At 48.8% G+C, this 24,536-nt stretch overlaps 1 protein-coding gene across 1 annotated transcript in view; it reads left to right on the top strand.

Moving 5' to 3' along the window:
- The window catches only part of LOC115130367 (activin receptor type-2A-like), a 59,787-nt gene extending 36,966 nt beyond the window's left edge, over positions 1–22,821 (top strand). Inside the window, exons 5-11 of the mRNA XM_029661447.2 lie at positions 16,941–17,084; positions 17,433–17,576; positions 17,946–18,091; positions 18,341–18,455; positions 18,711–18,849; positions 19,550–19,680; positions 21,476–22,821. Of these exons, the coding sequence (XP_029517307.2) occupies positions 16,941–17,084; positions 17,433–17,576; positions 17,946–18,091; positions 18,341–18,455; positions 18,711–18,849; positions 19,550–19,680; positions 21,476–21,670 (1,014 nt within the window). The 3' untranslated portion in view covers positions 21,671–22,821. The remainder of the gene's footprint in view (positions 1–16,940; positions 17,085–17,432; positions 17,577–17,945; positions 18,092–18,340; positions 18,456–18,710; positions 18,850–19,549; positions 19,681–21,475) is intronic.
- Positions 22,822–24,536: the final 1,715 nt, after the last annotated feature.

Raw genomic sequence — 24,536 nt, 5'->3', positions numbered from 1 at the left:
TTGTGAAGATGCTGAAGGAAACAGGTACAAAAGTATCTATATCCACAGTAAAACAAGTCCTATATCTACATAACCTGAAAGGCCCCTCAGCAAGGAAGAAACCACTGCTCCAAAACTGCCATTAAAAAAGCCAGACTACAGTTTGCAACTGCACATGGGGACAGAGATCATACTTTTTGGAGAAATATCCTCTGGTCTGATGAAACAAAAATATAACTGTTTGGCCATAATGATCATTGTTATGTTTGGAGGAAAAAGGGGAGGCTTGCAAGCCGAAGAACACCATCCCAACATTGAAGCACGAGGTGGCAGCATCATGGTGTGGGGGTGCTTTACTGCAGGAGGGACTGGTGCACTTCACAAAATAGATGGCATCATGAGGGAGGAAAATTATGTGGATATGTTGAAGCAACATCTCAAGACATCAGTCAGGAAGTTAAAGCTTGGTCGCAAATGGGTCTTCCAAATGAACAATGACACCAAGCAAAGTCAAGGTATTAAAGTGGCCATCACAAAGCCCTGACCTCAATCCTATAGAAAATTTGTGGGCAGAATTGAAAAAGCGTGTGCGAGCAAGGAGGCCTACAATCCTGACTCAGTTACACCAGCTCTGTCAGGAGGAATGGGCCCAAATTCACCCAACTTATTGTGGGAAGCTTGTGGAAGGCTACCTGAAACGTTTGACCCAAGTTAAACAATTTAAAGGCTATGCCACCAAATACTAATTGAGTGTATGTAAACTTCTGACCCACTGGGAATGTGATGATAGAAATCAAATCTGAAATAAATCATTCTCTCTACTATTATTCTTACATTTCACATTCTTAAAATAAAGTGGTGATCCTAACTGACCTAAGACAGGGATTTTTTACTAGGATAAAATGTCAGGAATTGTGAAAAACTGGGTTTAAATGTATTTTGCTGTGGTGTATGTAAACATCCGACTTCAACTGTACATAGTTATGCATCATTCCCCACCATACTTAAATTATTGAATCTGTTATGTGTCTATGTTTCGGTTCAGTTTTGAGGCAATTATCGAGGTGTTTATCAGCTGGGGCACTACACTTTCAACTGTAGTGAGAAGGAGTGAAGCAGGCCCTACTGTCTGAAGGAGTGAAGCAGGCCCTACTGTCTGAAGGAGTGAAGCAGGCCCTACTGTCTGAAGCAGGAGAGGAGCAGGCCCTACTGTCTGAAGCAGGAGAGGAGCAGGCCCTACTGTCTGAAGCAGGAGAGGAGCAGGCCCTACTGTCTGAAGCAGGAGAGGAGCAGGCCCTACTGTCTGAGGAGCAACTGGAAGCAGGAGAGGAGCAGGCCCTACTGTCTGCAGGCCCTACTGTCTGAAGCAGGAGAGGAGCAGGCCCTACTGTCTGAAGCAGGAGAGGAGCAGGCCCTACTGTCTGAAGCAGGAGAGGAGCAGGCCCTACTGTCTGAAGCAGGAGAGGAGCAGGCCCTACTGTCTGAAGCAGGAGAGGAGCAGGCCCTACTGTCTGAAGCAGGAGAGGAGCAGGCCCAACTGTCTGAAGAAGGAGAGGAGCAGGCCCAACTGTCTGAAGAAGGAGAGGAACAGGCCCTACTGTCTGAAGAAGGAGAGGAGCAGGCCCTACTGTCTGAAGAAGAAGAGCAGGCCCAACTGTAGGGAGAATGAGCGTAGCAGGCCCTACTGTCTGAAGAAGGAGCGGAGCAGGCCCTACTGTCTGAAGAAGGAGCGGAGCAGGCCCTACTGTCTGAAGAAGGAGCGGAGCAGGCCCTACTGTCTGGAGAAGGAGAGGAGCAGGCCCTACTGTAGGCAGAAGGAGAGGAGCAGACCCTACTGTCTGAAGAAGGAGCGGAGCAGGCCCAACTGTCTGAAGAAGGAGCGGAGCAGGCCCAACTGTCTGAAGAAGGAGCGGAGCAGGCCCAACTGTCTGAAGAAGGAGCGGAGCAGGCCCTACTGTATGAAGAAGGAGCGGAGCAGGCCCTACTGTCTGAAGAAGGAGCGGAGCAGGCCCAACTGTCTGAAGCAGGAGAGGAGCAGGCCCTACTGTCTGAAGCAGGAGAGGAGCAGGCCCTACTGTCTGAAGCAGGAGAGGAGCAGGCCCTACTGTCTGAAGCAGGAGAGGAGCAGGCCCTACTGTCTGAAGCAGGAGAGGAGCAGGCCCAACTGTCTGAAGCAGGAGAGGAGCAGGCCCTACTGTCTGAAGAAGGAGAGGAGCAGGCCCTACTGTCTGAAGAAGGAGAGGAGCAGGCCCTACTGTCTGAAGAAGAAGAGCAGGCCCAACTGTAGGGAGAATGAGCGTAGCAGGCCCTACTGTCTGAAGAAGGAGCGGAGCAGGCCCTACTGTCTGAAGAAGGAGCGGAGCAGGCCCTGCTGTCTGTAGAAGGAGCGGAGCAGGCCCTACTGTCTGGAGAAGGAGAGGAGCAGGCCCTACTGTAGGCAGAAGGAGAGGAGCAGACCCTACTGTCTGAAGAAGGAGCGGAGCAGGCCCAACTGTCTGGAGAAGGAGCGGAGCAGGCCCAACTGTCTGGAGAAGGAGCGGAGCAGGCCCAACTGTCTGAAGAAGGAGCGGAGCAGGCCCAACTGTCTGAAGAAGGAACGGAGCAGGCCCAACTGTCTGAAGAAGGAGCGGAGCAGGCCCTACTGTCTGGAGAAGGATAGGAGCAGGCCCTACTGTCTGGAGAAGGATAGGAGCAGGCCCTACTGTCTGAAGAAGGTAGGCAGGCCCAACTGAAGGCAGAAGGATAGGAGCAGGCCCAACTGTCTGAAGAAGGAGCGGAGCAGGCCCTACTGTAGGCAGAAGGAGAGGAGCAGGCCCTACTGTAGGCAGAAGGAGAGGAGCAGGCCCTACTGTAGGCAGAAGGAGAGGAGCAGGCCCTACTGTAGGCAGAAGGAGAGGAGCAGGCCCTACTGTAGGCAGAAGGAGAGGAGCAGGCCCTACTGTAGGCAGAAGGAGAGGAGCAGGCCCTACTGTAGGCAGAAGGAGAGGAGCAGGCCCTACTGTAGGCAGAAGGAGAGGAGCAGGCCCTACTGTCTGAAGAAGGAGCGGAGCAGGCCCTACTGTCGGCAGAAGGAGCGGAGCAGGCCCTACTGTAGGCAGAAGGAGCGGAGCAGGCCCTACTGTAGGCAGAAGGAGCGGAGCAGGCCCTACTGTAGGCAGAAGGAGAGGAGCAGGCCCTACTGTAGGCAGAAGGAAGGAGCAGGCCCTACTGTAGGCAGAAGGAGAGGAGCAGGCCCTACTGTAGGCAGAAGGAGAGGAGCAGGCCCTACTGTCTGTAGGCAGGAGAGAGCAGGCCCTAGGAAGGAGGAGCAGGCCCTACTGTAGGCAGAAGGAGAGGAGCAGGCCCTACTAGGCAGAAGGAGGAGCAGGCCCTAGGCAGAAGGAGAGGAGCAGGCCCTACTGTAGGCAGAAGGAGAGGAGCAGGCCCTACTGTAGGCAGAAGGAGAGGAGCAGGCCCTACTGTCTGAAGAAGGAGTGGAGCAGGCCCTACTGTCTGAAGAAGGAGTGGAGCAGGCCCTACTGTCTGAAGAAGGAGTGGAGCAGGCCCTACTGTAGGCAGAAGGAGAGGAGCAGGCCCTACTGTAGGCAGAAGAAGAGGAGCAGGCCCTACTGTAGGCAGAAGGAGAGGAGCAGGCCCTACTGTATGCAGAAGGAGAGGAGCAGGACTGTATGAGAAGGAGCGGAGCAGGCCCTACTGTAGGCAGAAGGAGAGGAGCAGGCCCTACTGTAGGCAGAAGGAGAGGAGCAGGCCCTACTGTAGGCAGAAGGAGAGGAGCAGGCCCTACTGTAGGCAGAAGGAGAGGAGCAGGCCCTACTGTACAGGCCCTACTGTAGGCAGAAGGAGAGGAGCAGGCCCTACTGTCTGAAGAAGGAGTGGAGCAGGCCCTACTGTAGGCAGAAGGAGAGGAGCAGGCCCTACTGTAGGCAGAAGGAGAGGAGCAGGCCCTACTGTAGGCAGAAGGAGAGGAGCAGGCCCTACTGTAGGCAGAAGGAGAGGAGCAGGCCCTACTGTAGGCAGAAGGAGAGGAGCAGGCCCTACTGTCTGAAGAAGGAGCGGAGCAGGCCCTACTGTAGGCAGAAGGAGAGGAGCAGGCCCTACTGTAGGCAGAAGGAGAGGAGCAGGCCCTACTGTAGGCAGAAGGAGAGGAGCAGGCCCTACTGTAGGCAGAAGGAGAGGAGCAGGCCCTACTGTAGGCAGAAGGAGAGGAGCAGGCCCTACTGTCTGAAGAAGGAGCGGAGCAGGCCCTACTGTAGGCAGAAGGAGAGGAGCAGGCCCTACTGTAGGCAGAAGGAGAGGAGCAGGCCCTACTGTAGGCAGAAGGAGAGGAGCAGGCCCTACTGTCTGAAGGAGTGGAGCAGGCCCTACTGTCTGAAGAAGGAGTGGAGCAGGCCCTACTGTAGGCAGAAGGAGAGGAGCAGGCCCTACTGTAGGCAGAAGGAGAGGAGCAGGCCCTACTGTAGGAGCAACTGGAGAGGAGCAGGCCCTACTGTAGGCAGAAGGAGAGGAGCAGGCCCTACTGTAGGCAGAAGGAGAGGAGCAGGCCCTACTGTAGGCAGAAGGAGAGGAGCAGGCCCTACTGTAGGCAGAAGGAGGAGCAGGCCCTACTGTAGGCAGAAGGAGGAGGAGCAGGCCCTACTGTAGGCAGAAGGAGAGGAGCAGGCCCTACTGTCTGAAGAAGGAGCGGAGCAGGCCCTACTGTAGGCAGAAGGAGAGGAGCAGGCCCTACTGTAGGCAGAAGGAGAGGAGCAGGCCCTACTGAGGCAGAAGGAGAGGAGCAGGCCCTACTGTCTGAAGAAGGAGTGGAGCAGGCCCTACTGTCTGAAGAAAGTGGAGCAGGAGTGGAGCAGGCCCTACTGTAGGCAGAAGGAGAGGAGCAGGCCCTACTGTAGGCAGAAGGAGAGGAGCAGGCCCTACTGTAGGCAGAAGGAGAGGAGCAGGCCCTACTGTAGGCAGAAGGAGAGGAGCAGGCCCTACTGTAGGCAGAAGGAGAGGAGCAGGCCCTACTGTAGGCAGAAGGAGAGGAGCAGGCCCTACTGTAGGCAGAAAGGAGCAGGAGCAGGCAGGCCCTACTGTAGGCAGAAGGAGAGGAGCAGGCCCTACTGTAGGCAGAAGGAGAGGAGCAGGCCCTACTGTAGGCAGAAGGAGAGGAGCAGGCCCTACTGTAGGCAGAAGGAGAGGAGCAGGCCCTACTGTCTGAAGAAGGAGAGGAGCAGGCCCTACTGTAGGCAGAAGGAGCAGGCCCTACTGTAGGCAGAAGGAGAGGAGCAGGCCCTACTGTAGGCAGAAGGAGAGGAGCAGGCCCTACTGTAGGCAGAAGGAGAGGAGCAGGCCCTACTGTCTGAAGAAGGAGAGGAGCAGGCCCTACTGTAGGCAGAAGGAGGAGCAGGCCCTACTGTAGGCAGAAGGAGAGGAGCAGGCCCTACTGTAGGCAGAAGGAGAGGAGCAGGCCCTACTGTAGGCAGAAGGAGCAGGCCCTACTGTAGGCAGAAGGAGAGGAGCAGGCCCTACTGTAGGCAGAAGGAGAGGAGCAGGCCCTACTGTAGGCAGAAGGAGAGGAGCAGGCCCTACTGTCTGAAGAAGGAGCAGGAGCAGGCCCTACTGTAGGCAGAAGGAGAGGAGCAGGCCCTACTGTAGGCAGAAGGAGAGGAGCAGGCCCCTAGGCAGAAGGAGAGGAGCAGGCCCTACTGTAGGCAGAAGGAGAGGAGCAGGCCCTACTGTCTGAAGAAGGACTGTGGAGCAGGCCCTACTGTCTGAAGAAGGAGAGGAGCAGGCCCTACTGTCTGCAGAAGGAGAGGAGCAGGCCCTACTGTAGGCAGAAGGAGAGGAGCAGGCCCTACTGTAGGCAGAAGGAGAGGAGCAGGCCCTACTGAGGCAGGCCCTACTGTAGGCAGAAGGAGAGGCAGGCCCTACTGTCTGAAGAAGGAGAGGAGCAGGCCCTACTGTAGGCAGAAGGAGAGGAGCAGGCCCTACTGTCTGAAGGAGAGGAGCAGGCCCTACTGTAGGCAGAAGGAGAGGAGCAGGCCCTACTGTAGGCAGAAGGAGGAGCAGGCAGAAGCAGAAGGAGGAGCAGGCCCTACTGTAGGCAGAAGGAGAGGAGCAGGCCCTACTGTAGGCAGAAGGAGAGGAGCAGGCCCTACTGTAGGCAGAAGGAGAGGAGCAGGCCCTACTGTAGGCAGAAGGAGAGGAGCGCCCTACTGTAGGCAGAAGGAGAGGAGCAGGCCCTACTGTAGGCAGAAGGAGAGGAGCAGGCCCTACTGTAGGCAGAAGGAGAGGAGCAGGCCCTACTGTAGGCAGAAGGAGAGGAGCAGGCCCTACTGTAGGCAGAAGGAGAGGAGCAGGCCCTACTGTAGGCAGAAGGAGAGGAGCAGGCCCTACTGTAGGCAGAAGGGAGAGGAGGCAGGCCCTACTGTAGGCAGAAGGAGAGGGCAGGCCCTACTGTAGGAGAGGCAGAGGAGGAGCAGGCCCTACTGTAGGCAGAAGGAGAGGAGCAGGCCCTACAGGCAGAAGGCAGAGGAGGAGCAGGCCCTACTGTAGGCAGAAGGAGAGGAGCAGGCCCTACTGTCTGCAGAAGGAGAGGAGCAGGCCCTACTGTAGGCAGAAGGAGAGGAGCAGGCCCTACTGTAGGCAGAAGGAGAGGAGCAGGCCCTACTGTAGGCAGAAGGAGAGGAGCAGGCCCTACTGTAGGCAGAAGGAGAGGAGCAGGCCCTACTGTAGGCAGAAGGAGAGGAGCAGGCCCTACTGTAGGCAGAAGGAGAGGAGCAGGCCCTACTGTAGGCAGAAGGAGAGGAGCAGGCCCTACTGTCTGAAGAAGGACTGTGGAGCAGGCCCTACTGTAGGCAGAAGGAGAGGAGCAGGCCCTACTGTAGGCAGAAGGAGAGGAGCAGGCCCTACTGTAGGCAGAAGGAGAGGAGCAGGCCCTACTGTCTGAAGGAGAGGAGCAGGCCCTACTGTCTGAAGGAGAGTGGAGCAGGCCCTACTGTAGGCAGAAGGAGAGGAGCAGGCCCTACTGTAGGCAGAGCAGCCCTACTGTAGGCAGAAGGGAGGAGCAGGCCCTACTGTAGGCAGAAGGAGAGGAGCAGGCCCTACTGTAGGCAGAGGAGAGGGCAGGCCCTACTGTAGGCAGAAGGAGGCCCTACTAGTCAGAAGGAGAGGAGCAGGCCCTCCTGTAGGCAGAAGGAGAGGAGCAGGCCCTACTGTCTGAAGAAGGAGTGGAGCAGGCCCTGTAGGCAGAAGGAGAGGAGCAGGCCCTACTGTAGGCAGAAGGAGAGGAGCAGGCCCAGGCAGAAGGAGAGGAGCAGGCCCTACTGTAGGCAGAAAGAGAGGAGCAGGCCCTACTGTCTGAAGAAGGAGTGGAGCAGGCCCTACTGTCTGAAGAAGGAGTGGAGCAGGCCCTACTGTAGGCAGAAGGAGAGGAGCAGGCCCTACTGTAGGCAGAAGGAGAGGAGCAGGCCCTACTGTAGGCAGAAGGAGAGGAGCAGGCCCTACTGTCTGAAGAAGGAGCGGAGCAGGCCCTACTGTAGGCAGAAGGAGAGGAGCAGGCCCTACTGTCTGAAGAAGGAGAGGAGCAGGCCCTACTGTAGGCAGGACTGTAGGCAGAGAGGAGCAGGCCCTACTGTCTGAAGAAGGAGTGGAGCAGGCCCTACTGTCTGAAGAAGGAGTGGAGCAGGCCCTACTGTCTGCAGAAGGAGAGGAGCAGGCCCTACTGTAGGCAGAAGGAGAGGAGCAGGCCCTACTGTAGGCAGAAGGAGAGGAGCAGGCCCTACTGTAGGCAGAAGGAGAGGAGCAGGCCCTACTGTAGGCAGAAGGAGAGGAGCAGGCCCTACTGTAGGCAGAAGGAGAGGAGCAGGCCCTACTGTAGGCAGAAGGAGAGGAGCAGGCCCTACTGTAGGCAGAAGGAGGAGCAGGCCCTACTGTAGGCAGAAGGAGAGGAGCAGGCCCTACTGTAGGCAGAATGAGAGGAGCAGGCCCTACTGTAGGCAGAAGGAGAGGAGCAGGCCCTACTGTATGCAGAAGGAGAGGAGCAGGCCCTACTGTCTGAAGAAGGAGCGGAGCAGGCCCTACTGTAGGCAGAAGGAGAGGAGCAGGCCCTACTGTAGGCAGAAGGAGAGGAGCAGGCCCTACTGTAGGCAGAAGGAGAGGAGCAGGCCCTACTGTCTGAAGAAGGAGAGGAGCAGGCCCTACTGTAGGCAGAAGGAGAGGAGCAGGCCCTACTGTAGGCAGAAGGAGAGGAGCAGGCCCTACTGTAGGCAGAAGGAGAGGAGCAGGCCCTACTGTAGGCAGAAGGAGAGGAGCAGGCCCTACTGTAGGCAGAAGGAGAGGAGCAGGCCCTACTGTAGGCAGAAGGAGAGGAGCAGGCCCTACTGTAGGCAGAAGGAGAGGAGCAGGCCCTACTGTATGCAGAAGGAGAGGAGCAGGCCCTACTGTCTGAAGAAGGAGCGGAGCAGGCCCTACTGTAGGCAGAAGGAGAGGAGCAGGCCCTACTGTAGGCAGAAGGAGAGGAGCAGGCCCTACTGTAGGCAGAAGGAGAGGAGCAGGCTCTGTCGGGAAAATGAGCGGATCGTGACCTACTGTCGAGAGGTGGAGAGGCAACAGGGGAAACCATTTAAATGACATGCCCTCCTAAAACTAGTTATAACTCCAGTTATGTTTGTGATATTAAGATTCGGACAACGACAGTGTGTTATATAGACGTTTTTAAGAATAGTCAAGGATGGAGGGGGGCATGACTTAAAAAATGGCAGAGAAATAAAATAATGAGCAGTGAAAATGACTGCTTTAGTGTTAACGCTGCCTCGCCACCCCCATGTTGCAGCAGTGTCTTCTTCGTCTGCTGTTATCCACTGGACCATCTACAGCAGGGCAACTACATTCAGCCGCGGAACGATTGTCGTCGGAGCGGATGGTCTGGGGGCCAGAACATCATTATAATCATTTGTACACTGCAAATTGACCACAACTCAAAAAGAGATTGTATTTGAAAATGACAATCATTTCATACCTCGATTACAATTGATGTTATTCGTGGGAATATTTGGGGAACATATTTCCTTAATGAATCACATTTTTTGATGAATTCCAGGTGATTTGGTCTTTTTTACCAAAACCGACTTTGGTAAAACAAAGTCGTAAAACAGCCAATCAAAATCACCTTTTTCTGACTAGGGCTGGGAATTGCCAGGGACCTCACGATACGATATTATCACGATACTTAGGTGCCGATTTAGATATGTATTGTGATTATCAGAGTTCTATATCTATTGCGATTCGATACTGGGAATGCTTTTATTTGACTTTATCATTCATTTTAATTGTATTTTTATTTTTTCAAATGTATTATTATTTTTTGACTTTTTCTTTTTTAAAGCCTGTCACATCTGTGAATGTGGAATGTGTTTTGTTGGTTGATTGAAAAACAAGAAAACTTAATAAAACTTTAAATTGAAAAAAAAAGAAATAGCCATGAGAACACACATTTTGATCAGTCATGGAAATAAAAGTTCTGAAAAATAATTTGTTCCCTATTTAAAAAGAAGATGGAGAACAAGCTGTGAAGGAAAAATCCTGGAGTTGTGGTCCAGGTACAGGCAGCTAGCGCAAAAATGATATCGCGACATTGTTGAAACGATACGATATATAGTCAAAAATAATATAGCCCGATATGGAAATGCTGCTGTTATCTGCTGGACCATCTACAGCCAGCTGCCTGATGTATGTCAAAGGCACCTTTTGAGTAAGCATGTCCTTCAGCAGAGAGAGACAGAGGGAGGGAGGGAGGCAGGGGGCAGGTGAGACGAGGTGGGAAATGGAGAGAATAAGGGAGGTAAAGAAAGGGGGAGAGATGGAGCGAGGGGGGAAGAGAGAGAGAGAGAGGGCGGGAGGGAGGGAGGCAGGGGGCAGGTGAGACGAGGTGGGAAATTGAGAGAATAAGGGAGGTAAAGAGAGGGGGAGAGATCGAGGGAGGGAAAGAGAGAGCGAGAGGGCGGGAGGGAGGCAGGGGGCAGGTGAGAGAGGGTGGGAAATAGAGAGAATTAGGGAGGTGGGGAGAGATCGAGGGAGGGAAAGAGAGAGAGGGCGGGAGGGAGGGGGGCAGGTGAGAGAGGGTGGGAAATAGAGAGAATATGGGAGGTAAAGAAAGGGGGAGAGGGAAAAGAGAGAGGCAGAGAGACAAAGAGCACACAGCCTTTGAACCATCCTCAATGTCTCTCGCTGCCTACAGGTCATACAGCTTCACTGCTACAACTCTTCCTTTCCCTCCATTACCAATGTCTCTCCTCACTGCCTACAGGTCATACAGCTTCACTGCTACAACTCTTCCTTTCCCTCCATTACCAACGTCTCTCCTCACTGCCTACAGGTCATACAGCTTCACTGCTACAACTCTTCCTTTCCCTCCATTACCAACGTCTCTCCTCACTGCCTACAGGTCATACAGCTTCACTGCTACAACTCTTCCTTTCCCTCCATTACCAATGTCTCTCCTCACTGCCTACAGGTCATACAGCTTCACTGCTACAACTCTTCCTTTCCCTCCATTACCAACGTCTCTCCTCACTGCCTACAGGTCATACAGCTTCACTGCTACAACTCTTCCTTTCCCTCCATTACCAACGTCTCTCCTCACTGCCTACAGGTCATACAGCTTCACTGCTACAACTCCTCCTTTCCCTCCATTACCAACGTCTCTCCTCACTGCCTACAGGTCATACAGCTTCACTGCTACAACTCTTCCTTTCCCTCCATTACCAACGTCTCTCCTCACTGCCTACAGGTCATACAGCTTCACTGCTACAACTCTTCCTTTCCCTCCATTACCAACGTCTCTCCTCACTGCCTACAGGTCATACAGCTTCACTGCTACAACTCTTCCTTTCCCTCCATTACCAACGGCTCACTGAAATGACAGGCAGACAAATCAACACAAAGTGCACCTGTCTTGGCGTACTCTGCTTACTGTCACCTGGGTCCTAAGTCCAGGGTCAGCTGTACTTCACAGGTGTTATCGCTGCCTGGGATTTCATTTTATACTCTTGTTTCTACTACATTCTGGACTCTGACATTCTCAGGGGCTTGCTTTCTTCTGCGGGCTCTGGCTTTCACACACGTCTGTACTCGCACACGTCTGTACTCGCACACATGCATCACTAGCATTTAGCTGCGTGCGTGTGCGTGCGTGCGTGTGTGTGTATGCGTGTGTATGCGTGTGTGTGCGTGTGTGTGTATGCGTGTGTGTGCGTGTGTGTGTATGCGTGTGTGTGTATGCGTGCGTGTGAAGAAACCGTCTGTACTTGCTTGACGGTGTGTCAGGGGAGGGAAGGGACCAGAAGCGTAATCACACTCTGTAACAGCCATTGCTACAATCTGAGGGAATTGTTGGCAGCCGCTGAAATGCTTCCCGTCAGCTTGTCATTATTACAGTGTCCTCAGGCTGAACACACTATAATATACACACAGAGCTGTGCTTGAAAACCTGGTGTTAGCAGGCGGGCTGCAGCCTCTCTCCTCACACACATACTCTTAACACACTGCCAATGTGACACACACCATTACTAGTTATGATTTGCCCCGGGAGTTTTGTTGGTCACTCCCTTCGCCCTATTGCGTCATCGGTCAGTGGTGTGTGAATGGTGGAAACAGGAATGAATTGGCTGGAGATTCAGTAGGATTGTTTTGTAACAGGGTTTCGAGTCAGTCAGTGCTGGGAGAAAGAGAGATCATTCTCAGGCAGGGGAGGACAGGGCAGAGCAGAGCAGGACAGAGCAGAGTAGAGTAGGACAGCCTAATAGACTGTTAGATGTTGTCGTGACTTGGAAACGTGGCTGCAGGTGAGCAGGGGAACTCACAGTTGACTGGTTATTCCATCCAGATGTTGCTTTGTACCAAAGGCCCATCCTTGTTGTTGAGGTCCGTTGAAGCCATGCTTGACTCTCAGGACAGACCCATGGTGTCCCTGATCCTAGGTCAGGAGTGGTGTTAAAATATCCTCTGGCCATAGGTCATCAGCTCAGCTGTCATTTGTGTTGTCTCTTATGCTGGAAATGTTTTCTTTACACCTCTTTCCTTAACTAGCACGCCTTTCATATTATGATAGAGGTAAGAGAAGTCTCTGTCATTCAGCAGTTGGTTACGATCTGTTCACAGTTTCTGCATCTCTTGTGAATATGATTTATCATATCCCTCAAGCTTGAGACTCCCACCACCTCAGATGCACCATTCATGTCTATTTTGAGTTTGAAACTGAAACTGCGCACTGTTATTTTCATTTTTTTTAATGTGCACGGATATACGCTAAATCCACTGTCCTGTTTGGGATTCAGCAGCAGGAGTGAAGTGCATGGACCGTTGCCTTATTGGTTGGAATGCAAGAGCCTGAGCATGCTATGAATGCAGCCAAAGAACGTTATGGTGAACTGATCGATATGGTGTCTTATACACTGCGTGCTGACAACAAAATCACACAAAAATTATCAATGGAAATCAAATTTATCAACCCATGTAGGTCTGGATTTGGAGTCACACTCAAAATTAAAGTGGAAAACCACACTACAGGCTGATCCAACTTTGATGTAATGTCCTTAAAACAAGTCTAAATGAGGCTCAGTAGTGTGTGTGTGTGTGGCCTCCACGTGCCTGTATGACCTCTACAACGCCTGGGCATGCTCCTGATGAGGTGGCGGATGGTCTCCTGAGGGATCTCCTCCCAGACCTGGACTAAAGCATCCGCCAACTCCTGGACAGTCTGTGGTGCAAAATGGCGTTGGTGGATGGAGTGAGACATGATGTCCCAGATGTGCTCAATTGGATTCAGGTCTAGGGAACGGGAGGGCCAGTCCATAGCATCAATGCCTTCCTCTTGCAAGAACTGCTGACACACTCCAGCCACATGAGGTCTAGCACCAGCATATGGTCTCACAAGGGGTCTGAGGATCTCATCTCGGTACCTAATGGCAGTCAGGCTACCTCTGGCGAGCACATGGAGGGCTGTGTGGCCCCACAAAGAAATGCCACTCCACACCATGACTGACCCACTGCCAAACCGGTCATGCTGGAGGATGTTGCAGGCAGCAGAACGTTCTCCACGGCGTCTCCAGACTCTGTCACGTCTATCACGTGCTCAGTGTGAAACTGCTTTCATCTGTAAAGAGCACAGGGCGCCAGTGGCGAATTTGCCAATCTTGGTGTTCTCTGGCAAATGCCAAACGTCCTGCACGGTGTTGGGCTGTAAGCACAACCCCCACCTGTGGACGTCGGGCCCTCATACCACCCTCATGTAGTCTGTTTCTGACCGTTTGAGCAGACACATGCACATTTGTGGCCTGCTGGAGGTCATTTTGCAGTGCTCCTCCTTGCACAAAGGCGGAGGTAGCGGTCCTGCTGCTGGGTTGTTGCCCTCCTACGGCCTCCTCCACGTCTCCTGATATACTGGCCTGTCTCCTGGTAGTGCCTCCATGCTCTGGACACTACGCTGACAGACACAGCAAACCTTCTTACCACAGCTCACATTGATGTGCCATTCTGGATGAGCTGCACTACCTGAACCACTTGTGTGGGTTGTAGACTCCGTCTCATGCTACCACTAGAGTGAAAGCACCGCCAGCATTCAAAAGTGACCAAAACATCAGCCAGGAAGCATAGGAACTGGTCTGTGGTCTGTGGTCCCCACCTGCAGAACCACACCTTTATTGGGGGTGTCTTGCTAATTGCCTATAATTTCTACCTGTTGTCTATTCCAGTTGCACAACAGCATGTGACATTTATTGTCAATCAGTATTGCTTCCTAAGTGGACAGTTTTTTTTCACAGAAGTGTGATTGACTTGGAGTTACATTGTGTTGTTTAAGTGTTCCCTTTATTTTATTTTTTGAGAAGTGTATCAATATGGGGTGGGAGAATGGTGGCTAACCACACACACACACACACACACACACACACACACACACACACAGTTATAGGCTACTTAAATATAATAACCATTTTGAACAGAAGCAACCCACCGCCTGCTGTTTGCAGTATAGCTAAGTCAGTACAAGGATAACTGTTCTCAGTAGCTTGCAAACATCAATATTGATTCTCCGGTTGAAGACAAAAGAATGTGTCACACAGATGATAAATGTTAGGCCTCTCAGCCCGGTCCTAGCCTACAGGGACAGCTGGACCATAAAAATGACATTGTTTTCATTTTTACGAGTGCATGTGTTATGATTGATCACTTGAGAGAATGGCAACGTAAACATGACCTTGAACACTGATGACAGCTAGAGGTGCAGGGTGTGGCTGCGGTTAGGTCTGGACTGCAGGCTTTAGGCCCAGGCTATATATCCTGCCCTGTATGCTGCCCTCTTTCACTTGGTTTCCCTCTTCACTCATTTCCACTCTCTCCTTCCTGTTCCTCCTTTGCCCTCATTAATCAGTCTATTCTTTCTTCCCTTCCTGTTGTGGCTGTATGCATGCAGGCCATTATGTGTACAACCTATGGGGAAAGATAAACATTCTCTGACATTAAAGAGGCTACTTTCTCTGCTTTTCAACTAAACCATTAGAGGACCAATAGTGGCCCTCATTGAAGCAGGCAAGCAGCCAGGGAACGCAAACGTAGCGTATTTGAGTTTTAAAAACGCTTCAAAAGTTTGTCATTTCTGCTTTTGAAATTTCAGACTTGATTTGTGGTAAAGAAAAACGTATCAACCCCTACAAAAATGTCCATGAATTATAATCCACATAATAATTCACATTCCCTGTTGCTGCAGAAATGTTTTCCTGACGTAGCAAATTGGTTTAAATTAAGAGCCGACGTCTGGACCTGTAACAGTATGTAGACACAGAATGGTCATGGTCCGTCAGTACGGCGACCAGAACACCTCTTAATCAGTCTGTCATCATCATCATCATCCTGCCTTTGTAGTTCTCTTCCTTGATGGTATCCCGTAGTTCTCTTCCTTGATGGTATGCCGTAGTTCTCTTCCTTGATGGTATCCCGTATTTCTCTTCCTTGATGGTATCCCGTAGTTCTCTTCCTTGATGGTATCCCGTATTTCTCTTCCTTGATGGTATCCCGTAGTTCTCTTCCTTGATGGTATCCCGTAGTTCTCTTCCTTGATGGTATCCCGTAGTTCTCTTCCTTGATGGTATCCCGTAGTTCTCTTCCTTGATGGTATCCCGTATTTCTCTTCCTTGATGGTATCCCGTAGTTCTCTTCCTTGATGGTATCCCGTAGTTCTCTTCCTTGATGGTATCCCGTAGTTCTCTTCCTTGATGGTATCCCGTAGTTCTCTTCCTTGATGGTATCCCGTAGTTCTCTTCCTTGATGGTATCCCGTAGTTCTCTTCCTTGATGGTATCCCGTAGTTCTCTTCCTTGATGGTATCGAGGCAAAGGTCTGTTTTTATTACTGTCTGGAGCTATGATGGACATGCTGGACATGATGGGTGTGCCCATAAAACATGATCTATAGTTCGAGCAGAGCATCTGCCTTTACATGGCTCCAGTGCAGATCAGAGCCGTACCTACAGTATACAGTACCAGTCAAAAGTTTGGACACACCTACTCATTCAAGGGTTTTTCTTTATTTTTACTATTTTCTACATTGTAGAATAATAGTGAAGTCACCATAAATATTAAATAAAACACATGGAATCATGTAGTAACCAAAAAAGTGTTAAACAAATCAAAATATATTTTATATTTGAGATTCTTCAAAGTAGCCACCTTTTGCCTTTATGACAGCTTTGCACACTCTTGGCATTCCTTTTAACCAGCTTCACCTGGAATGCTTTTCCAACAGTCTTGAAGGAGTTCCCACATATGCTGAGCACTTGTTGGCTGCTTTTCCTTCACTCTGCGGTCCAACTAACTATCTCAATTGGGTTGAGGTCGGGTGATTGTGGAGGCCAGGTCATCTGATGCAGCCCTCCATCACTCTCCTAACTTGGTCAAATAGCCCTTACACAGCCTGGAGGTGTGTTGGGTCATTGTCCAGTTGAACACAAATGATAGTCCCACGAAGTGAAAACATGCGATGTGCGATGGCATATCACTGCAGAATACTGTGGCAGCCATGCTGGTTAAGTGTGCCTTGAATTCTAAATAAATCATAGACAGTGTCACCAGCAAAGCACCATCACACCACCTCCATGCTTCACGGTGGGAACCACACATGCAGAGATAATCTGTTCACCTACTCTACGTCTCACAAAGACACGGTGTTTGGAACCAAAAATCTCAAATTTGGTCTCATCAGACCAAAGGACAGATTTCCACCAGTCTAATGTCCATTGCTCATGTTTCTTGGCCCAAGCAAGTCTCTTCTTCTAATTTGTGTCCTTTAGTAGTGGTTTCTTTGCAGCAATTCGACCATGAAGGCCTGATTCACACAGTCTCCTCTGAACAGTTGATGTTGAGATGTGTCTGTTACTTGAACTCTGTGAAGCATTTATTTGGCCTGCAATTTCTGAGGCTGGTAACTCTAATGAACTTAGGTAACTCTGGGTCTTTCTTTCCTGTGGTGGTCCTCATGAGAACCAGTTTCATCATAGCGCTTAACGGTTTTTGCGACTGCTCTTGAAGAAACTTAAAAAGTTCTTGAAATGTTCCGTATTGACTGACCTTCATGTCTTAAAGTAATGATGGACTGCCATTTCTCTTTGCTTATTTGAACTGTTCTTGCCATAATATGGACTTGGTCTTTTACCACATAGGGATATCTTCTGTATATCACCCCTACCTTGTCACAACACAACTGGTTGGCTCAAACGCATTAAGGAGGAAAGAAATTCCACAAATGAACTTTTAACAGGGCACACCTGTTAACTTGGTGATTCCTCATGTTATTTCATAGTTTTGATGTCTTCACTATTATTTTACAATGTAGAAATTGTAAAAATAAAGAACAAACATAAATCCCATTTAATGCTTGCTCTCTGTGTAACAAACAGTGAGTTTGATGTGTGTTTCTCTCTCTTCTCTGCAGGACCCGGGGCCCATGCCTCCCTCCCCCATCCTGGGACAGAAGCCTCTGCAGTTAATTGAGATCAAAGCCAGGGGGCGCTTCGGCTGCGTGTGGAAGGCTCAGTTGCTCAACGATTACGTGGCTGTCAAAATATTCCCCATTCAGGTACAGTAATGTAACCACTAACTACCACTAGTAGCAGGACAGAGGGCTGTGTGGAGGCTTTCAATGCTTCTTTGGAAGAGAGAAGAGAGCGTCATCAGTCTTAAAGCTCCAGACACTAGGTAAATCCTCCTGGGCTGACCAGTCCCCTACTTTAGAGGCCAATCACTAAGCCCACAGTGGTCTTGATTGACCACTGAGCACTAACTGACATTACAGAACATACATTATTATTCTATTTTTAAATAACATTTAAAAAAATGTTTTTTTTATGTCTAATAGGAATCCAAAACCCATTCTCAGTTGATATTGTACATCTTGAATAGTTTTCTGTGTGTTTGGCGTCCTCAGGACAAGCAGTCATGGCAGAACGAGTATGAGATCTACAACCTGAGTGGGATGAGGCATGAGAACCTGCTCCACTTCCTGGGAGCAGAGAAGAGGGGTAACAACATGGACATAGAGCTGTGGCTGATCACAGCCTACCATGAGAAGGTACAGCCCCCCCTGCTGGTCAGAGGATCACAGCACAAACAAAGCAAATTAAATCACAACTCATTCAACGTTGTCTTGCTAGAATTTAAAATGTATCCCAAGACATCAACCATCTTTGTGAAAATGCAAGTCTATGTAGCAACACGGGTCCAGTATTTATTAACAGGACTAACTTAGAGCTGTTTCTTCCTATTTTTCAGAAAACACTAGAATGGTCTTTATCTGTGTTGAATATATCTGCCCTCTAGTGGTTAGAGGTAGAAACATCAGCTGGCATTACGTCAGATGGTATGGTGGCATGTTGACTTCAAGGTGAGCCACATTTGCTAGGTGCTGTTATATTAACTGGTTGTCTGCCTCCATCTCCAGGGCTCGTTGACAGACTATCTGAAGGCCAACGTGTTGTCGTGGAGCGAGCTGTGCCACATAGCCCAGACCACGGCTCGAGGCCTGGCCTACCTCCATGAAGACATCCCTGGTCTGAAGGACGGACACAAGCCAGCCATTGCCCACAGGTCAGCTCCCTGCTCTCCCATCCTCCCTGGTCTCCTATCTCTATGTTTGTGTTCCTCTATCATTACACTGCCATTAAAGATCTGTTCTATGATGTTTTCAATCCACTGCCTTCTTTCACTTACCCCACCCCCCAAAAAATCTATCTCTGTTTCCAGAAATACACAACATTCATTCTGTTAAATTATGGGTATCTTTCCTCTCCCACACTGTCTCTCATTGGTGTGTTTCTGTTCTGCTGTGATCCACAGGGACATCAAGAGTAAGAATATCCTTCTGAAGTCCAACCTGACGGCCTGCATCGCTGACTTTGGCCTGGCCCAGAGGTTTGAGGCTGGGAAATCCGCTGGGGACACGCATGGACAGGTGAGTGATGGGAGGAATGGTTGTGGAAGTGGTAGTCCAGACTCCATGATGTTCTAAATAACTGTAAAAACGTCAGCATACCACAACGTTCATGTTACAAAGACAAAAACATCAACATTGTTCATCTGTTCAGCACTGGCGGAACTCTGTATTCCCAGATATCAGATTGACACAATTGCATGTAAATTGTCCAAAACAGGCAGGACCACCGATTGAGACTGATCTCTAACCTGTGTGTGCGTCTGTTCATTGCAGGTGGGCACCCGGAGGTACATGGCCCCTGAGGTGCTGGAGGGGGCCATCAACTTCCAGCGGGACTCGTTCTTGAGGATAGACATGTATGCCCTGGGACTGGTGCTATGGGAACTGGCAGCACGCTGCAAGGCTGCTGATGGTAAGAACACACTCCATGGAAGGACCACAGAGTAGGAGTGGCCCACGCAGAGTAGGAGTGGCCCACGCAGAGTAGGAGTGGCCCACGCAGAGTAGGAGTGGCCCACGCAGAGTAGGAGTGGCCAACTCTCTTCCAGTCTTCCTTGCATATTCTCTGGAGAGTTACCCTACTGCAGGATTTTGTTCCAGCTTTACTCGGAACCTTGATTAGCTAAATCAGGTGTAGGGCTGGAGCAGAAGCCAGCATACACAGTATCTCTCCAGGAGGGGGGGTGTCCTTTCCTGCACTACCATAGTCCTGGTGTCTAATCAGGGAATTCTGTCTGGATTCTGTCTGTCTGGTTCCATGGAGCCGTATTGACCTGGTCTAACCCGGGTTGTTGTGTCGGGGGTCAGCATGTGGAATGCCCTGCATGACATCTGGTTATCACTGGAGGTCAACTCTGGGTTAGAGCCTGGTCAGAGCAACTCACTGCCGCGGCCCCGAGGGAGACCTCCACTGGTCAAGAGCTGTTAGACAACACAAAGCATCAGCTCTGAATAACTCAAGAGATCACTGATTGTGTTTAGATCACTGTTTAATTTTCTTTATTAGCTGAAAGTAATGACTGGTATATTGATTGCATTTTGTGAATGTTTTTTTCTTTGTTGGAATAGATCACTGTGTTGTTGAGGTAACGGTCTGCTGTGTGTTATTTCAGGCCCAGTGGATGAGTACATGCTGCCGTTTGAGGAGGAGATTGGCCAGCACCCATCTCTGGAAGACATGCAGGATGTTGTAGTCCACAAAAAGCTGAGGCCCATGCTCAGGGAGTGCTGGCAGAAACACACTGTGAGTAGAACCTATACACCATGTATCTTAACCAATCAACCATCGTGAGAAGGGGGAGAAGGGCTACTGAAGGGGTAGTACCGTGACTACTACAAATGACCAAAACCCATTGTCATGCAACAGTAAGGAGATGTAGGACAGTACCTTCAGAAAGGATCCACACCCCTTTGTTTTGTTACAAAGTGGGATTAAAATTGATTTAATTGTAAAAAATAAAATAAAATAATAATAATAATAATAAAAAATGTTTATTGTCAACGATCTACACAGTACTCTGACAAAGTGGGAGAAAAAATCTAACATTTGTCCAAGATTTATGAGTAATAAAACACTGATATACACTACCGTTCAAAAGTTTGGGGTCACTTAAAAATGTCCTTGTTTTTGAAAGAAAATCATGTTTTTTGTTCATTAAAATAACATCAAATTGATCAGAAATACAGTGTAGACATTGTTAATGTTGTAAATGACTATTGTAGCTGGAATCGGTTGATTAGAAAACCCTTTTGCAATTATGTTAGCACAGCTTAAAAACTGTTGTGCTGATTAAGAAATGAAGGCTATTCCATGTGAGAAATTGCCAAGAACCTGAAGATCTCGTACAACGCTGTGTACTCCTCCCTTCACAGAACAGCACAAACTGACTCTAACCAGAATAGAAAGAGGAGTGGGAGGCTCCGGTGCACAACTGAGCAAGAGGACAAGTACATTAGAGTGTCCAGTTTGAGAAACAGATGCCTCACAAGTCCTCAACTGACAGCTTCATTAAATAGTACCCACAAAACACCAGTCTCAACGTCAACACTGAAGAGGCGACTCCGAGATGCTGGCCTTCTAGGCAGAGTTCCTCTGTCCAGTGTCTGTGTTATTTTGCCCATCTTAATATTTTATTTTTATTGGCCAGTCTGAGATATGGCTTTTTCGTTTCAACTCTGCCTAGAAGGCCAGCATCCTGGAGTCACCTCTTCACTATTGACGCTGAGACTGGTGTTTTGCGGGCCTCATGGTGAAATACCTGACCGGTTTCCTTCCCCTCCGGTAACTGAGTTAGGAAGGACACCTGTATCTTTGTATTGACTGGGTGTATTGATACACCATCCAAAGTATAAGTAATAACTTCACCATGCTCGAAGGGATATTCAGTGTCTGCATTTTTATTTTTTCCCATCTACCAATAGGTGCCCTTTGCGAGGAATTGAAAAACCTCTGGTCTTTGTGGTTGAATCTGTGTTTAAGATTCACTGCTCGACTGAGATAATTGTTTGTGTGGGGTACAGAGATGAGACAGAGATGAGAGAGTCATTCAAAAATCATGTTAATTAAACACTGTTATTGCACAAAGAGTGAGTCCATGCAACTTATGTGATTTGTTAAGCACATTTCTACCATGACCCATGGCACTGCTTACCTCATCTGTTTATGCCTCGACTACGGTTCAGACGGTTTGTCTCAATCGCTACTGTCTGCAGAGCATCCTAACGCGAGCCCAACGCAGACACTTATTGATCGTAGAATGATATCTCTCTACAATTTTTTTCCTCTCCCCCCCAGTCTAGAAGATAGTGTCCATTTCTGTCTGAAATCTCTGCTGAGTGGCCTCCTCTTCACAGTTTCTCAGTGTCTCCTACCAGATCTGTTTCCCCTCTTGTAGATCTGTAACAGTAGATTAGTTAACTTAATGGTGTCTGGTCTCTCTCTCTCCACCATGACGCACCATGGGCCTCGCTCGATGTGTGTCATTGTGCCCTTGTGTCGCCGAGGGTAACCATATGTGTGTGTGTTCTGTCCCTCCCAGGGCCTGACCATGCTGTGTGAGACCATCGAGGAGTGCTGGGACCACGAGGCGGAAGCGCGCTTGTCGGCAGGGTGCGTGGAGGAGCGCATGGTGCAGATGCAGCGCCTCAACAACGTCACCGCACCCGAGGAGATCGTCACAGTCGTCACCATGGTGACCAACGTGGACTACCCCCCCAAAGAATCCAGCCTATGACTAGGCGTATGAACAGGAGAACAGATCCCAAAGAGACTCGCCTCCCTAAGCAGAAGGTCAGGACTCTTTCCAATGTTCGTCGCTAACTCTGGGACTATACCCAAAGAGGCGCCAAAATCATTTAGTGGACCTGGGTTCATGGAGAATGATCCAGTTTTAAACTGGTTCCTATTGCATTTAGCTACATGTGTACCTAAAGACTTGCTCATGCCCAGGTCTTTTAAAAGGGGGGAGTGGGGAGGGGGGGACAATCAATCATCTAGACCCCTCACTGAACAAATATTTTTGTCCAGCACCTTGACAATGGACAAAGTCATTTTAAAGTTGACCTTTTGGTTGATATTACCATTTTTTTTGTAAAATTAAAGGAAAATGTACTTCCTGGACTGACTTCAGTTTTTTTTCTAAGAAAAGGCGGAACAGGAGAGAAGAAGAATCGAGACACACAGTTGACTTCATTTCAGTATAAAAAAAAAGGGCAACTTGGTTTTTAAACACTTTTGCTGTTTGTGTTTCTCCGAATGACTACTGTAATGCCAATAAGAAACAGCTTCTGAATGTCTGTGTTTCGCTGCTGTACAGAGAGAGAGAGAGAGAGAGAACAGCGTAATCAAGGTTATTTATCCGGACCTGCCTCACAGCATTTCTATACAAATAACCATCAACCTCTTGAGTCTCTCAACAAGGTATACCTCAGTTGTACATCCTACAAATAAGTATGTTTTCCTTTGTAACACTAAAACCACTACAGGACATTGACATTCAGATGACATGTTTGGTATTGAACCTTTTTCAAATAATGGAGTATGCCAACAAAATGGCCATTCACAAACAAGTGTTTCTGCCTTCTTCGTTTCTGTTTGTGTATATTTTCTATGTTGCCCCTGCTATTCAAATGTGACTGTGAGCATTGTTGTTTTTACCAAAATGTTTTGAACTTTTTAAACATCCCTGAAAATATGAAAATATTTGAGGAAAAATACTTTAAAGCACTTCCCTTTTTAGGTTTGCGGTGTCCACATAATATTAAAAACGCATGCCTTTTTTTGTTTAGTTTAGTTTTTGAGCCTCTATGTAAAAGTGTGACGCTAATGTCGGTTGTTTGAAACCCCCTTTTGATTTGAAACTAAAATGTCTACAATCCACTGTAACTGTATTGCTCATTCTCCCTGCCATGTTTGTGGTGTTTTCTGTTCGTAGTCGACTATTTTAACCCTATTTCAATAGGTCTCAGGAAGCAATACGTTACTCTACGAACCCCCCTCAGGAAGCAATACGTTACTCTACGAACCCCCCCTCTGTGTTTAGGCTCTGACTTATTCTCCTGCCATTATTTTGGATAACCTAGTCGAGGGGTGCGTACACGAGGTCTTTACGGCTTCTGTGGTTTTCAGGTAATGTCCATTTAGACGGGTTATCCAGAACATGTCAGGTTCTACATTGCTAATGTAGCCATCATGATAAACAATCGATACGTGTTCACCCTCAGTCTTGTATTCTCCATCACTAACAGCATGTCCACCACTTTGGCTATGTGCTCCTGTAGACAACCCATAACAGATTCAAATGGCCAATTGTAGCTTTCAGATTCTAACCAGAAGTAGGTTCTATTAGTAGTCCTATTGTAGTTAAACACTGGTGACTCAATTTTGTGCTTCTCTCCGCCAGACAGATGTAGTTATATCCTACCACATGAAGAGAGACGTTCAGGGACATAATAACACCATGCTGTTTTCACTGGATACAATCAAAGTTGGAATTGACTGTTGCTTTTTGCCATGGCACCAACTTTCTTTCCCTCTGTGTAGCTTTTGTTTTTAAAATCAATGTAATCATCTGTTTGTGTTTATTCTCTTGACTTAAAACCAGTACATCCTCTCTGGCAAGAACTGTATGCCAACTCAATAGTGCAACAACATGTAAGTTCTGGATTTAAAGTGGTCACGGCATCTGTAGGACTAACACCGTGTAGCTCAGGGTTTCTTATTCTCTGACTGACTGACATCCATGCTACTCTTGCTATTCCTCTCTAACCAGAGACACTCTGATTCAGGAGTGTACGGGGAGCCAACAGAAGAGCAATCTTCAAAAACAGGGGGAGGCAGATTTGCAACCGCTGCCATTTTGACATGTACAAGAGGAAAGTCAAATCCAATCGGTTTGCATCCATATTTTGTTCCACAATATCTTTTTAGGAACACTACTGCTGTGCAGATACTCTATCTCCCTAAACAGATACTTCCCTCTGGCCTCAGAAGGTTTCTAGGATTCTTTCATGTCAAACGAGCTACTTCTATGACACAGTCATGTTCTTAAGGAGGCACACATTGCATGTCACCTACATTGTAGTATACCCCTTAACATAAGCCAAACCCCTCTATGACAGCAGATGACTGGATGGAAAATGCACAGTATGTACATATGAATGTTGTTTTAGATAGTGATTTTAGCATGAGGTTGTTTTTATGGTCTCAAAGTGAAAAAGAAAACAATCCTTTATCATGTTAATAATATTCCAAAAAAGAATTTAATGTTCATTTTATATGTAATTGTATTGTAAAAAAAAAAAAAAACTAATTGTTTTATTAATTTATGTCAAGGCCCAGACAATGCTCACTTCTCTTTCAAAGGAAAAAGTATTGTTATTATATAGGCTAGCAAAGACTCCCTGGATTGGCTCATTCATTACCTCAGACCAATCAGACAGACATCCTAGCTGTCAACTCAACCTTCCCACAACATTGATCAGTCTATGGTGTGACCATAGACTTGTGTAGTTAACAGTGCTGTGGGGATATGAAATTTGACAAGTTACAGAGTTTTTCTTTTAACATTTTCTATGTTATGGTGACGCATTACTTTCGTC

Source organism: Oncorhynchus nerka, linkage group LG1, assembly GCF_034236695.1.
Source record: "Oncorhynchus nerka isolate Pitt River linkage group LG1, Oner_Uvic_2.0, whole genome shotgun sequence".
NCBI lineage: Eukaryota > Metazoa > Chordata > Actinopteri > Salmoniformes > Salmonidae > Oncorhynchus > Oncorhynchus nerka.
The sequence above is the reverse complement of the archived record's forward strand: the minus strand, read 5'-3'. Positions and strand labels throughout refer to the sequence as shown.